This window comes from Siphateles boraxobius, unplaced genomic scaffold, assembly GCF_051911475.1.
Source record: "Siphateles boraxobius isolate OS27281-9 unplaced genomic scaffold, OSU_SipBor_1 242, whole genome shotgun sequence".
NCBI lineage: Eukaryota > Metazoa > Chordata > Actinopteri > Cypriniformes > Leuciscidae > Siphateles > Siphateles boraxobius.
The window spans coordinates 1-16,738 of NW_027508858.1; the positions used below are offsets into that span (position 1 = coordinate 1).

At 38.5% G+C, this 16,738-nt stretch overlaps 1 protein-coding gene across 1 annotated transcript in view; it reads right to left on the reverse strand.

Annotated features, from left to right (window-relative positions):
• Positions 1-5,583: 5,583 nt before the first annotated feature.
• LOC143749361 (inositol polyphosphate-5-phosphatase A-like) overlaps positions 5,584-16,738 on the reverse strand; it is a 124,924-nt gene continuing 113,769 nt past the window's right edge. Inside the window, exons 6-7 of the mRNA XM_077241888.1 lie at positions 16,132-16,232; positions 5,584-5,780 (exon numbers count right to left, since the gene is read on the reverse strand). Of these exons, the coding sequence (XP_077098003.1) occupies positions 5,724-5,780; positions 16,132-16,232 (158 nt within the window). The 3' untranslated portion in view covers positions 5,584-5,723. The remainder of the gene's footprint in view (positions 5,781-16,131; positions 16,233-16,738) is intronic.

The following is a 16,738-nucleotide window of genomic DNA, read 5'->3' on the forward strand; positions in this document are numbered from 1 at the left end:
TTATCTGTAATCTAATCCTGTGGTTCAGACTGTAGAAGCTCCTGCATCTGTAGTTCACGGGGAAAAATCCACCGGATAGAAGAACGGATAGTCATTTAGCAGGAACTTTTATCCCAAGTGACTGGCGGAGACTTATTACAGGTGCAGTTCTGCTTAATTAAGCGCTTCCAGATCCACGAGCACCATTAATTATGAAAGCATTCGTTCCGCACATTTACATGCAGCATTTTACTCTTTATAGTTGCATAGGATAATAACTTTGGATTTAGACAGTGAATGGTTTAAGAATAATAGTGTTTTTAAAGGTTTCCTAAATGTTTTGTTTTTGTCATCCGAACCCCTTTGAGCTTAAATATGAACTTGAAATTTTAAAGTTAATATTTGAATAATTTAACAACACATTCACATGAACACTGTTTTCTAATCAGTTAATAGTAACATGACATGCATGTGAGCGAATAAAACATTTAAATGTTAGTAAAATTTTATTTTATTTTTATTTAAAAAACAAACAAAAAAATTTGATTTATATTTATTGTTTTTATTTTTAATAATTTTAATATATTTTTAGTAAGTGGTTTACTTTGTTTCTGTTAAATTATGTATTATATTTTAATTAAAAAATTCATGTTTAGTAAGCGTTTTAGTTCAATCTCTAGGGCCATAAACGGAAACGCTACAAAAAGAAGGAGCGTGCGAGCGCTAATTTTTATAAAGATCCATTCAGATTCGTAAAGAAGTTATTCACCAGTGAGAAGAACGGCACTTTAAAAGCATCTAGGGTTGAGCTAGAGAGATATTTGGAGGAAACGCATAGAGATGCAAAAAGGCATGAGCCTATGTCAATTCCGTCAGGCATATCCAACCTGTCAATCCACCAGAATACCAAATGGAGGTCTGTGCACCTAAGTGGAAAGAGATAGAGCAGGTTGTGAGAAAGGCAAGGGCTTCATCATCTCCAGGGCCTAATGGAGTTCAGTACAGAGTGTACAAGAGTGCTGCAGGAGTTCTAAGGATTCTGTGGAAATTGATAAAAGTGGCTTGGGAAAAGCAGGTTGTGCCTAGAGCATGGCGCAGAGCAGGGGGAGTCTTTATACCTAAAGAAAAAGATGCTACAAGCATCAGTCAGTTTCGCCCTATTTCACTATTAAACGTCGAAGGCAAGATTTTCTTCAGCATTATTGCTCAGAGATTGTCAACCTACCTATTAAAGAATGGCTTCATTGACACTTCTGTTCAAAAAGCGGGCATTCCAGGATTCTCAGGATGCTTAGAACACATCAGTGTTATCTAGCAACGAATACAATCAGCTCAAAAGGAGAGGAAGGAGCTCCACGTGACATTCCTGGATTTGGCTAATGCATATGGTTCAGTGCCACATGAGCTTCTTTGGGCATCATTTGATTTTTTCAGGGTACCGATGTCGATAACAAATTTAGTGAAAGCCTATTTTTGGAGATTTGCAATTTAGTTTCTCAACTCCAGAATTCAGCACTACATGGCAATGCTTAGAGGTTGGAATAATGGCAGGATGCACCATTTCTCCACTGGCTTTTACCATGGCAATGGAAGTAATCATTAGGGCATCAAAATGGGTAGTAGGAGGAGAGCGCCTGGCTTCTGGGATGCGACTACCACCAATCAGAGCATACATGGATGACATGACAACCATGACTACAACGGTAGCCTGCACTAATCGGTTATTGGGGAAGTTAACAGATAATATTGAATGGGCACGAATGCAATTTAAGCCCTCTAAATCAAGGAGCATCTCGATAGTTAAAGGAAAGGTAGTAGATAAAACATTCTTCATTAATGGTGAGGCAATACCAACAGTTTCTCAGAAGCCAGTGAAGAGTCTAGGGAGATGGTACGATGGGGATCTAAAGGACACAGTTCGAGTGGGAGAAGTTAGACGACAAGCAGTGGAAGGGTTGAATAGCATAAACAGCTGTGCTCTACCAGGCAAACTGAAACTCTGGTGCTTTCAGTTTGGTCTACTGCCAAGGTTGCTGTGGCCACTGACTGTGTACGAGGTTTCTTTGACAACAGTGGATAAGCTTGTGTGTTGATAAGCTGTGGATAAGCAGGGTTGCGTGTGTGTCGTAGGGGGTGGTGATGGCGCAGTGGATAAGACACATGCCTATGGTGAGAGAGACCCGGGTTCGAATCCACTGTGAGACACCAATGTGTCCCTGAGCAAGACACTTAACCCCTAGTTGCTCCAGAGGCGTGCGACCTCTGACATATATAGCAATTGTAAGTCGCTTTGGATAAAAGCGTCAGCTAAATGAATAAACGTAAATGTAAATGTAAGCTGGAAGCGTTAATAAGTTCATACATCAGGAAATGGTTGGGAGTTCCACGCTGCCTCAGCAGAGTGGGACTTTATAGTAAAGGAGTATTGCAGCTGCCAGTCTCTGCTTTAAAGCTACACTTATGTCGTTTTTGCGGTTTTTGCTCTCGGGGTCCCCCTACAGTTGGGAAACAGTACTGTCTTCTACTACTGTCGTAAAATCTGTCATGGTTACACCAGGCGATACACGTGTGCATTTGTTGACAAGCGATACTGTCTTGAGTTCTCGCGGGCAGACTGCTAGCGTTGCGTGTGAAATGTCTTCATCCCAGGTTCATTGGCATATATTTCAGCATGTCATATGAATATAATTTCATGGGTTTTATTTTTTTCAACGTCAAAAGATCGCGTAGCTCACATTTACAAGCCAGTGTCATTATAGTAGCCTATTGTCTACTGTTTTACATAACGGATATGCTAATTCAATTCAATGTTTGTGTGGTAGGTAATAGCCATATATCGTCAATATTATAATATCACGCTACCATAGATGAATCTGCAAATTTGAAAATCGATTTGCATTATAGCCAGAGGCAAGACACTTTCAGCAGAAAAATAAATACACAAACATATCAGCCTGCAGACATTAGGATAGTTATCCTGAAAGATTATTTATTATAACCATCGTAAACTAGCATGTTAGTGTAGCTACCAGATTGATAATTCGCTACTCTACTAGCATTATTTGATTCATGAAGATAAATGCGCGATAGTCTCTGAGTCCCTGATTTATTTATAAATGTATAAACACTTTACAGATGACTGACTGCTGCGCTTGTGACAGGGTGCATGTTACTGAAAGAACAAGCAGAGAGAGAGCCGGTCGCGCACGCGCACACTCTCACCGTCTTCAAACTGACTTGCTCTCCCTCCAATAGTAATCCTCGTCTGGTCTTTTAATTTGTCTCTCCCTTTTTCTTCTTTTAGTCTCCTCTGACAAAACCTTTGCCTTCTTCCTTTTAGTTGTTGCTTCGGTCATGACAACAACATACAGACGGGTATCAAACGCTAGTTGGGCTCTCACGTCAGAATCTGAGGAAGTGGGGGAAGTGACGTATGCCGTAAAGCAGTCGAATTTTGTAGTTTTTTTGTGCTCGGGTTCCTACCCGAAACCCGAAGTTACATGGTGCCAGTAAAAGCGATACAGACACTGTCAGGCTATGGTAGACGTGTCATTCAACCTATTGTAAGTCGATGTACCATCACAAGGGTCTTGGAAATATATAATGAAGGTTGAAAAACTACATAGTGTTACTTTAACCGAGGAGTTTAAGTGTGCCAAGGTCAGACTGGAAATGACCTTAGTAGAGTCACGCGTCAAATGTGTAAAGGAGGCAGCCACTGTGGTAAAAACTGGTAGAAAGTGGTCAGCAAAGAAATCTGTGGAAGAGGCAAAGGCTGACCTTCAAATTGGGGATATCGTGGGACAGGTACAGCATGGAAGAAGGGGTTTTGGGCTCAGTTTAGCTCCTCCTAAATGGCACAAGGCAGGCCCAGCTCAAAGGAGGAAGCTGGTAGTCAAAGAGGTGCGAAAGCAGGAGGAGAGGATGAGGTGTATAAAGGCCATTTCCCAGGCCAGCAGGGAGAGTGGATGAGATGAGAGAGTGTGGAACAACGCAAAATGGGCTGGCAAGACCTTTGGTCAATGGAAGAGAGTAGGATCAGTTTCCTTATCAGGTCAACATATGATGTTCTCCCATCACCGCAGAACCTAAACCTCTGGGTAGGAGAGGATCCCTCTTGTCCTTTGTGTTCATCACCTGCCACATTAAGGCACATTTTGACAGGATGTAAGGTGGCTCTTAGCCAGGGTCGGTTTACTTGGCGCCATGACCAAGTATTGCGATGTTTGGCTTTAGCATTGGAAGGCAAGCGTAGTATGACCAATAAGTTGCCGCCGGTTCTAGCAAAACATTACATGCAGAAGACAATATTCCTCCGCCCAGACGAGCAACCATCAAGAAAAGGTTTTAAAACCAAATCTCGCCAATGACATCTGGAAGCTGCTAGGGACTGGAAGATGCTGGCTGATCTTGATCAACGGCTTATTGTTCCACCTGAGATTGCCACCACTAACCTACGACCAGATATTGTTTTGTGGTCTGGATCAGCACGCATTGTTCAACTGATAGAGTTAACAGTGCCATGGGAGGATGCGGTAGATGAGGCATATGAGAGGAAGAAACTGCGGTATGCTCATCTGGCCACTGAAGCAGAACAGCGAGGATGGAGAGTCCAGGTTTATCCAGTGGAAGTGGGTTGTCGAGGTTTTGTGGCACACTCTACAACCCGGTTCCTCAGAGACGTCGGATTCAGTGGCCAAGAGTTACGTCGCTCAGTAAAGAACTTATCTGAAGCAGCAGAAAGGAGCAGCAACTGGCTGTGGTTGAGACGGAAAGAGTCTGGCTGGCTGTGTACAGGTTCTTGAAAACTTGAAGAGTCTGTTGGTTTATTTGTATAGGTTGCATAGTAATTACAGTCATTACGTTCCTGTGTATATTGCGTGAATGACGGGTGGTTGGGCAGATATTGTGTTTTGTGGTAGGTGGTATGCCATACGGAACCGTTGCCACTGAAACTGCATATTAACGCACCAGTGGGGCTCGACAGCCTTAGTCAAACGGGTTGGCGCGTATGGTTGGGTTGCGGAGAGATTGTGAGATTGTGGTTAGGTCTCAGCAGCAGGAGGGAAGTAGAGGTCAGTAAGCTGGGCTGAGTTGAGTGGGGGACGGAGTCAAAGAAACACTGAGGACGGAAGGTGCCCACTTGAAGACCCTAGAGATGTCCCCTACTCCGCTCAATCCAGGCGGTTGTCATGGGGGGACTGCACTGTGGTTGCAGCCGTTGTGAGTGCTGACGCGACAAATACACTGCAGCTATTAACACCAGACAGAAGAGGCGTAAATGGATGGAGAAGTATAGGTTACTGTAAAGCTATGTCTTAGTTGGTGCTTATCTTGGCAAAAGTCGAGTACAAATCAGCATGAAGTTTTAACATCTACTCTCGTGTAATGGAAATCAGACTTTTATTTAATTTTTTTTTTTTTAAATTAGTAAGTGCTTTATTTTAAATTTAATTTAAATTTAATTAAACAAAATTCCTGTTGTTTTATATTTATTGGATTTATTTTTAAATAATTATTTTATTTTAAAAATCATATTTTAGTGAGTGCTTAATTTTTAAATGTTTTTATTTAATTTTATTTGGATGTGCGTCCAGTTCTGTCATCATTTCCTCTCCCTCATGTTGTGCATCACATGATATAATAATGAATATAGAGTTTTAATGGCTCAGTGATAGTTTATGCTCTCTCTCTCTCTCTCGCTCTCTCTCTCTCTCTGTAAATCAGGTTTCGGGGTGTAGGACTCACCAGTCACCCAGAGTCCACCGGGTTCTGATGAAGCCTTTTCTGGACCACTTGCACTGCAGGAAGAGAAAAACATCACATTTAAACACACACACACACACACACACACACTCAGTTCATTCAGTTTTTCACCTGCTGTTTATCAGACACGACAAATACATTCCTAATCTCGCATCTCTTCTGAACCGGTTAAACATTTTTTCCCAGTTTTGACCAGAATGTCTCACACCTGCTAATAACTATCGCATGTAGTCGCAGGAAGTCGGTTCTGTTCAAACGACCCAATCAGGAGGCTGATCTCAGTCACATGACTCTGAACGTTATTAAATGAGAGACAGATTGAGTGTCTCATTACCCATGCAAAGAAAAATAAATAAATAAGCTCTCTCTCTCTCTCTCTAATGGGGAGTTGAATGCAGCGATGAATAAACTAATTACTGGCTGGGTCACATAATTACAAATTGACTAATTTTATTTAAAAACTCTGATGTAAATGAAAGGCCTGAGAGAGATTTGATTGCTCCTCACATCTTTCAGCCGGCATTAGGACAAGATTAACTGTATCAAATTCAATTGCATTTGCATACTTGAATTAATATAGTAGCTACAGCGAGGCCAAGCGTATGATGATGTCAATAACAGACATTTCCTCAAGAGAAATTCATTTCCATATCTCACAGCGGCGCAGATTACAGCACTCAGCAGACACACACACACACACACAGACACACACACACACACACACAGACACACACACAGACACAGACACACACACACACACACACACACACAGACAGACAGACAGACACACACACACACACACACACACACACACACACACACACAGCCTGATGAACTATTCCTTTTAATATGGATTCAACACAATAAAATAAGACTAAGTTAGATTAAAAAATAAAATAAATAATAAAATATTCCTTTAAATATGGACAGACAACAATAACCCAATAAAATAAGATTAAATTAGATACAAAAATTAAATAAATAATAAAATATTCCTTTAAATATGGATAGAAAACATTAACCTAATAAAATATGACTAAATTAGATTAACATATCTAATAAAATCAAATAATAAAATGAACTATTCCTTTAAATATGGACAGACAACAATAACCCAATAAAATAGGAATAAATTAGATTAAATAAATAATAACATGAACTATTCCTTTAAATATGGACATAAAACAATATCCCAACAACATTAGATTAAATTGCATGAAATAAATAAATGAATTATATTAAATATTACTTTAAATATGGACATAAAACAATAACCCCCAAAAAATAAGATTAAATTACATAAAATAAAAAGAATAAATTAATAATAAAATAAAATATTCCTTTAAATATGTACAGAAAAATAATAACCTAATAAAATAAGATTAAATTAGATAAAATAAACAAAATACATAATGAGCTGTTCCTGTAAACAGGGAGGGGTCAGTGTAAAGGTCAGGCGTGTGTGTGTGTGTGTGTGTGTGTGTGTGCGTGTGTGTGTGACAGTGATGAACAGACGGGTCCCCGTGACCAGCGATCGGTTCTGATGCTCTGGGTCTATAATCTCATCTCTGGCGTCCAGTGGCCGATTCACCCTCCATCAAACATCACACACACGTCACGGGCCGGTCCAGAACGCTCGTATACACTGACCTTTCTGCCACTGCGCTTGAGAGATCTGCACCGGCTCGTAAATAACACACACACACACACACACAGGCTGAGTAATAACTAATAAACACGAGGGGTGATGGATGAAGAGCGGCACAGAAACCCCCCATCTGTCTCTGTTCTATCATCCGGCTCAGATTAAACAAGACATCATCCACTGAAGGACAACATGCCCCGTGCCTCACACCGCACACAAGCAATGCACTGTGGGTAAAAAAACCTCAGACCCTCCACTACAGGCACAAATACACCAATCACAGCTCAGGAGTCTCAGGCTGAAGTCTGGCCTTTAGTGGTTCAAATTTGAAGAAAAATATATATATTGCATAAAAAAGACTTTTAATTTGAAAGTTAAACTGGACTCAATGTCTATGTGAACAAATTACAACCGAAATATATGCATATTAGATAACAAAATTATGATATATTGGTATGTTGTAAGAAAATGAGATAAGAATCTAAATAGGACAAGATAATAAATAAAAAGACAAAATAAAATAAAAGGACATATGATAAGATACATGTGATGTGATTGATATGATAAGATCCACCTAGACAAAATAAAATGTAAAAACGTAAGTTCAGGATAAAAATTGCATTATATTACAATGAAAATTAAATAAAGTAAAAATAAAATAAAAAATAAAAAATGTGATCATGATATGATGATGCAACTAGACAAAACAAAATAAGTTCAGGATAAAAATTGGATAAATAAATCAAATAAAAAATATCAAATGAAATAAAAAAATTATTATATCATAGTATATAACAATGAAAATAAAAAAATATATAATAAATATAATATATAAAAAAATGAGATAGGTGATTATGATATAAAATTAAATTAAATTGTAAAACGGTAAGCTCAAGATTAAAATGTGATTATTTAATAAAATAAAAAAATATCAAATGAAATAAAAATATAATTTTATAAGAATAAAATAATATATAATAAAAACAAAAATAATAAAATACACTGAAGCATGAAGATCTGATCCAGTGAATGTGTGTATATGTTAAAAATGTGTGTATATGTTGGAAATGTGTGTATATGTTGGAAATGTGTGTATATGTTAAAAATGTGTGTATATGTTAAAAATTTGTGTATATGTTGAAAATGTGTGTATATGTTGGAAATGTGTGTATATGTTGGAAATGTGTGTATATGTTAAAAATGTGTGTATATGTTGGAAATGTGTGTATATGTTGGAAATGTGTGTATGTGTTGGAAATGTGTGTATATGTTGGAAATGTGTGTATATGTTGGAAATGTGTGTGTATGTTGGAAATGTGTGTATGTGTTGGAAATGTGTGTATATGTTGGAAATGTGTGTGTATGTGTTGGAAATGTGTGTATATGTTGGAAATGTGTGTATATGTTGGAAATGTGTGTATATGTTGGAAATGTGTGTATGTGTTGGAAATGTGTGTATGTGTTGGAAATGTGTGTATGTGTTGGAAATGTGTGTATATGTTGGAAATGTGTGTATATGTTGGAAATGTGTGTATATGTTGGAAATGTGTGTATATGTTGGAAATGTGTGTGTATGTTGGAAATGTGTGTATATGTTGGAAATGTGTGTATATGTTGGAAATGTGTGTATATGTTGGAAATGTGTGTGTATGTTGGAAATGTGTGTGTATGTTGGAAATGTGTGTATATGTTGGAAATGTGTGTATATGTTGGAAATGTGTGTATATGTTGGAAATGTGTGTATATGTTGGAAATGTGTGTATATGTTGGAAATGTGTGTGTATGTTGGAAATGTGTGTATATGTTGGAAATGTGTGTATATGTTGGAAATGTGTGTATATGTTGGAAATGTGTGTATATGTTGGAAATGTGTGTATGTGTTGGAAATGTGTGTATGTGTTGGAAATGTGTGTATGTGTTGGAAGTGTGTATGTGTTGGAAACGTGTGTATATGTTGGAAACGTGTGTATATGTTGGAAATGTGTGTGTATGTTGGAAATGTGTGTATATGTTGGAAGTGTGTGTATGTTGGAAATGTGTGTATATGTTGGAAATGTGTGTATATGTTGGAAATGTGTGTATATGTTGGAAATGTGTGTATATGTTGGAAATGTGTGTATATGTTGGAAATGTGTGTGTATGTTGGAAATGTGTGTATATGTTGGAAATGTGTGTATATGTTGGAAATGTGTGTATATGTTGGAAATGTGTGTATATGTTGGAAATGTGTGTGTATGTTGGAAATGTGTGTATATGTTGGAAATGTGTGTATATGTTGGAAATGTGTGTATATGTTGGAAATGTGTGTATGTGTTGGAAATGTGTGTGTATGTTGGAAATGTGTGTATATGTTGGAAATGTGTGTATGTGTTGGAAATGTGTGTATATGTTGGAAATGTGTGTATATGTTGGAAATGTGTGTATATGTTGGAAATGTGTGTGTATGTTGGAAATGTGTGTATATGTTGGAAATGTGTGTATATGTTGGAAATGTGTGTATATGTTGGAAATGTGTGTATATGTTGGAAATGTGTGTGTATGTTGGAAATGTGTGTATATGTTGGAAATGTGTGTATATGTTGGAAATGTGTGTATATGTTGGAAATGTGTGTATATGTTGGAAATGTGTGTATATGTTGGAAATGTGTGTATATGTTGGAAATGTGTGTATGTGTTGGAAATGTGTGTGTATATGTTGGAAATGTGTGTATATGTTGGAAATGTGTGTATATGTTGGAAATGTGTGTATGTGTTGGAAATGTGTGTATGTGTTGGAAATGTGTGTATATGTTGGAAATGTGTGTATATGTTGGAAATGTGTGTGTATGTTGGAAATGTGTGTATATGTTGGAAATGTGTGTATATGTTGGAAATGTGTGTATATGTTGGAAATGTGTATATATGTTGGAAATGTGTGTGTATGTTGGAAATGTGTGTATATGTTGGAAATGTGTGTATATGTTGGAAATGTGTGTATATGTTGGAAATGTGTGTATATGTTGGAAATGTGTGTATATATGTTGGAAATGTGTGTATATGTTGGAAATGTGTGTATATGTTGAAAATGTGTGTATATGTTGGAAATGTGTGTATATGTTGGAAATGTGTGTATATGTTGGAAATGTGTGTATATGTTGGAAATGTGTGTATATGTTGGAAATGTGTGTATGTTGGAAATGTGTGTGTATGTTGGAAATGTGTGTATATGTTGGAAATGTGTGTATATGTTGGAAATGTGTGTATATGTTGGAAATGTGTGTATATGTTGGAAATGTGTGTATGTGTTGGAAATGTGTGTATGTGTTGGAAATGTGTGTATATGTTGGAAATGTGTGTATATGTTGGAAATGTGTGTGTATGTTGGAAATGTGTGTATATGTTGGAAATGTGTGTGTATGTTGGAAATGTGTGTATATGTTGGAAATGTGTGTATATGTTGGAAATGTGTGTGTATGTTGGAAATGTGTGTATATGTTGGAAATGTGTGTATATGTTGGAAATGTGTGTATATGTTGGAAATGTGTGTATATGTTGGAAATGTGTGTATGTGTTGGAAATGTGTGTATGTGTTGGAAATGTGTGTGTATGTTGGAAATGTGTGTATGTGTTGGAAATGTGTGTATATGTTGGAAATGTGTGTATATGTTGGAAATGTGTGTATATGTTGGAAATGTGTGTATATGTTGGAAATGTGTGTGTATGTTGGAAGTGTGTGTATGTTGGAAATGTGTGTATATGTTGGAAGTGTGTGTATGTTGGAAATGTGTGTGTATGTTGGAAATGTGTGTATATGTTGACCCTGTGCAGGATAAAAGAGTGTATCGAGTGCTTTCTGTCACGGCTCTGTCATCAGAAAGCTGGTCTTACATTAATAACCAAACACAAGAGCTTTATGAGACATGAAGCCCTGGAGATCAGCATCACTAGATCAAGAGTCGTGATTACACCGGCCCGACTGAAACCCGTCAGCTCCACTGTGGTTCTGTTGGGTTATTCAGCTTCTCAGTTAATACTGTCCCGTCGACTGGACCGGCACTAAAAGCCATAACTCACGGGACGGGGAGCGAAACATCAGCTGTAGTTTAGCAAATGCTGAATATTCACGGGTACACACACACACACGCCGCAGGATTGATGGTAAAACATCTGGGCTGTCAATCAAACGAGCAAATGTAAGTGATGTCACTGAGATGATTGACAGACTGACAGATTATTGATGAAGCAGATCATATTTACTGAAGCGAAGCAGAATCCTGAAAGTCCAGGTAAACACACACTATTAGTGACGGAAACGTCGGGAACTCGCCGGGTTTGATTACTTACGAGTTTTAGTCCCTTAATAGTTACAAACTTCACAGGGAACAATGTAGTTAGCAACATAATCTATTAGATTACATATTTTAGGTGAATTATTCAGACTATTCTGGTCACTTATGACCTAACTCGTTCGTCACATAGATTTGAAAATAAAATAAATATTATTAAAGTTTCCCAAACTAAAATTGAAATGAATACTTTTAAATTAAAATAAGTAATTAAACATTAAGAAAATTATAAATAAATAAATACTAATTAAACATTGTAACATTCTTAACATTGTAAAAAGTTTAATAATTAAATTAACTAACAGAACAAAACTGGGGTTTGTGATTTGAAGCTAATAATTAATTCATTCATAATGTAAAATTAAAATATTTTTTTTAAATCAAACTAAACTAAACTAAATAAAAATAAAATAAATAAATAGGGATTACAAAACTGGGTTTTAAGAGTTGATGAAAAGTTAATTATTAATTCAGTCACAACAATGTAAAATTAAAATATATAACATTTTAACTTAAATTAAATAATTTAATTAATAACAATAAAAAAAAAATATATATATATATATATATATATATATATATATATATATATATATATATATTATGAGGGTTTCCCAAGACTGTGGTTCGTGAGTTGAAGCTAATAATTAATTAATTTAATATGTAATAAATAAAAATTAAAAAAAAAATGTTTTAAATCAAACTAAAATAAAATAAATTAAAATTAAACAAAATAAAAAACTTGAAAACTAAAAATTGTCGAACTGCATGTCATGTGACCATAAGAAAACCATGAACATGCAAATGTGTAGTTAAATTATGGAAATATAAAAATTTTATATCTCATTTGAAAATACTTTTATTCTATTAATATTTATTTTGTCAGGTTCGGCTGAGAAAAAACGTTTGTGAATCCCTGCATTAAATGAACGAATATAAAAAAAAAACATTAATGACATCAAGGCCAAAATCTTCCAGTTTATCATTTTTTTCTTAATTTTCCAGAATCAATAATTAGGGAAGGTTACTGGATATGAAAATATGTGATCATGTGATCAATAAAAAAAGATTTGAAATCTAATATAATCTAATTACAACTACTTTGATTACGTCATCCAGATCGCATTGAGCCAGATTATATCATAAATCATAAATCTCAGGTGTGATCAAACGAGAGAAAATACATCCCTCAAACTCTAACCGCGCGAAACACACACACACACACACACACACACACACACACACACACACGTGCGCAGAAGCTGAAAGCGTGCGGGACATCGGTCCAAACATTCGGTCTCGTCCCGGTTAATAGGATTCTTTAGGGAATAGATGGATGGCGAATCCGGGCGGTTTCATCTACTAAAAGTCCACATAAATCACGGGATGAAGCCGAGGTTATCGCCAGCCGGAGAAACCTGCATTAAAGCATTAGTGAAATTAATTCATCTTTCATAAGAGGTTCGAGCCGTATCTGTGATCTACGATAACAACCAATTTCTCAGTCCTGAGCGCGAGTGTGTGAGAAAGCCCTTGATAGACTACACAAATCTGCTGCTCTAAACGGCTCCCGTTATGAGGACTGATGCTCTCCTGAGGAACCGCAGATTCATGAGACGCACATCAATCAACACGCAAACTTTTCTCCTTCTGTTTCCTTCTGCTGGTGTGCGTGGACGGGATTGTTTCCTCGTCGTGTGGAGATGAGGCTCGTCTCGGAGATAAAGCGGAGCGCGGTGTAAATCTGTATCAGCGCGTGAAGGAAACGCTGGTTTTCTGCATATATTTACTGTTTCTCTGAGTAACTGATGCAGAGAGAGAGATGAGATACACACGCTTTATTAATATATCAGCTCTGCTGTCACACACACACTCACTCACACACACGCACGCACACACACACACTCACACGCTCATACACGCATAAACACACACACGCACGCACACACACACACACTCACACACACACTCACACGCTCATACACGCATAAACACACACTCGCAGACACACACACACCTGATCATCTGAATTCTGTAATTCACTCTTACTGTAGAAACAGAAGGATCAGGACATCCATAAACTAAATGATAATTTCTCCAATATTCCATTAATTTCCAATATATAATAAACACCTTAACAAAAAAGCTCAACTGAAAATAAACAAAAAAACAATGTCATAAAAAACCATATATACAGGGGTCCTTCTCAAAAAATTAGCATATTGTGATAAAGTTCATTATTTTCCATAATGAAATGATAAAAATTAAACTTTCATATATTTTAGATTCATTGCACACCAACTGAAATATTTCAGGTGTTTTATTGTTTTAATACTGATAATTTTGGCATACAGCTCATGAAAACCCAAAATTCCTATCTCAAAAAATTAGCATATTTCATCCGACCAATAAAAGAAGTGTTTTTAATACAAAAAAAAAAAAGTCAACCTTCAAATAATTATGTTCAGTTATGCACACAATAGTCAATACTTGGTCGGGAATCCTTTTGCAGAAATGACTGCTTCAATGCGGCGTGGCATGGAGGCAATCAGCCTGTGGCACTGCTGAGGTGTTATGGAGGCCCAGGATGCTTCGATAGCGGCCTTAAGCTCATCCAGAGTGTTGGGTCTTGCGTCTCTCAACTTTCTCTTCTCAATATCCCACAGATTCTCTATGGGGTTCAGGTCAGGAGAGTTGGCAGGCCAATTGAGCACAGTAATACCATGGTCAGTCAACCCTTGATAAAACACAGTGCACTATCAGACCATCACTGACTGTGGGTACTTGACACTGGACTTCAGGCATTTTGGCATTTCCTTCTCCCCAGTCTTCCTCCAGACTCTGGCACCTTGATTTCCGAATGACATGCAAAACTGAGCAACAGTCCAGTGCTGCTTCTCTGTAGCCCAGGTCAGGCGCTTCTGCCGCTGTTTCTGGTTCAAAAGTGGCTTGACCTGGGGAATGCGGCACCTGTAGCCCATTTCCTGCACACGCCTGTGCACGGTGGCTCTGGATGTTTCTACTCCAGACTCAGTCCACTGCTTCCGCAGGTCCCCCAAGGTCTGGAATCGGTCCTTCTCCACAATCTTCCTCAGGGTCCGGTCACCTCTTCTCGTTGTGCAGCGTTTTTTGCCACACTTTTTCCTTCCCACAGACTTCCCACTGAGGTGCCTTGATACAGCACTCTGGGAACAGCCTATTTGTTCAGAAATTTCTTTCTGTGTCTTACCCTCTTGCTTGAGGGTGTCAGTGATGGCCTTCTGGACAGCACTCAGGTCGGCAGTCTTACCCATGATTGCGGTTTTGAGTAATGAAACAGGCTGGGAGTTTTTAAAAGCCTCAGGAATCTTTTGCAGGTGTTTAGAGTTAATTAGTTGATTCAGATGATTAGGTTAATAGCTCGTTTAGAGACCCTTTTCATGATATGCTAATTTTTTGAGACAGGAATTTTGGGTTTTCATGAGCTGTATGCCAAAATCATCAGTATTAAAACAATAAAAGACCTGAAATATTTCAGTTGGTGTGCAATGAATCTAAAATATATGAAAGTTTAATTTTTATCATTTCATTATGGAAAATAATTAACTTTATCACAATATGCTAATTTTTTGAGAAGGACCTGTATATAATGTATATATATATATGTGTATATATATCAAATAAATTATTATATATAAAAACCCTGCACCTGGATCAACAGAACACGGTCATGTGGCGCAGGAGCAGAATGGTCATGTGACGCAGGAGCAGAACGGTCATTTGAAGCAGGAGCAGAACGGCCAAGTGACACAGGATCAAAACGGTCATGTGACACAGGATCAAAACGATCATGTGACTGGAGCAGAGCGGTCATGTGACGCAGGAGCAGAACAGTCATGTTGCGAGAGTAAAACGGTCATTTGACGCATGAGCAGAACGGTCATGTGACGCAGGAGCAAAACAGTCATGTGACACAGGAGCAAAACAGTCATGTGACAGTAAAACGTTCATGTGACGCAGGAGCAAAACAGTCATGTGACAGTAAAACGTTCATGTGACGCAGGAGCAAAACAGTCATGTGACAGTAAAACGTTCATGTGACGCAGGAGCAAAACAGTCATGTGACACAGGAGCAAAACAGTCATGTGACACAGGAGCAAAACAGTCATGTGACAGTAAAACGTTCATGTGACGCAGGAGCAGAACGGTCATTTGACTCAGGAGCAAAACGGTCATGTGACGCCGGAGCAGAAGGGTCACGTGACGCAGGAGCAGAATGGTCATGTGACGCAGGAGCAGAAGGGTCACGTGACGCAGGAGCAGAAGGGTCAAGTGACGCAGGAGCAAAACAGTCATGTGACGCAGGAACATAAGGGTCATGTGACGCAGGAGCAGAAGTGTCATGTGACGCACCAGCAGAAGGGTCATGTGACTCACCTCAGGGAAGTAGTCCTGAGGAAACTTCTCCTTCTCCAGCGAGGCTGAGCTCAGAGCGTCAGAGTGGATCTCCTTCCCAAACACCTTCTTGAACTTCTTGGCTGAAACACAACACAAGCTGATTATCCTCAGCATACACACTCCGACACACTTTCGACACACTTCAACACACTCCGACACACGCAGGCACACGCAGACACACTTTCGACACACTCCGACACACTCCGACACACTCCGACACACACAGGCACACGCAGACACACTCAGAGACTAGCAGACACACACACGCAGAAACACACACGCAGACACACACACGCAGAAACACACACGCAGACACACACACGCAGACACACACACGCAGACACACGCAGACACACACCAACACACGCAGACACACACACGCAGACACACACACGCAGACACACACACGCAGACACACACACGCAGGCACACAAACGCAGGCACACACACGCAGGCACACACATGCAGGCACACACACGCAGACACACACACGCAGACACACACACGCAGGCACACACACGCAGGCACACACACGCAGGCACACACACGCAGGCACACACACGCAGGCACACACACGCAGGCACAC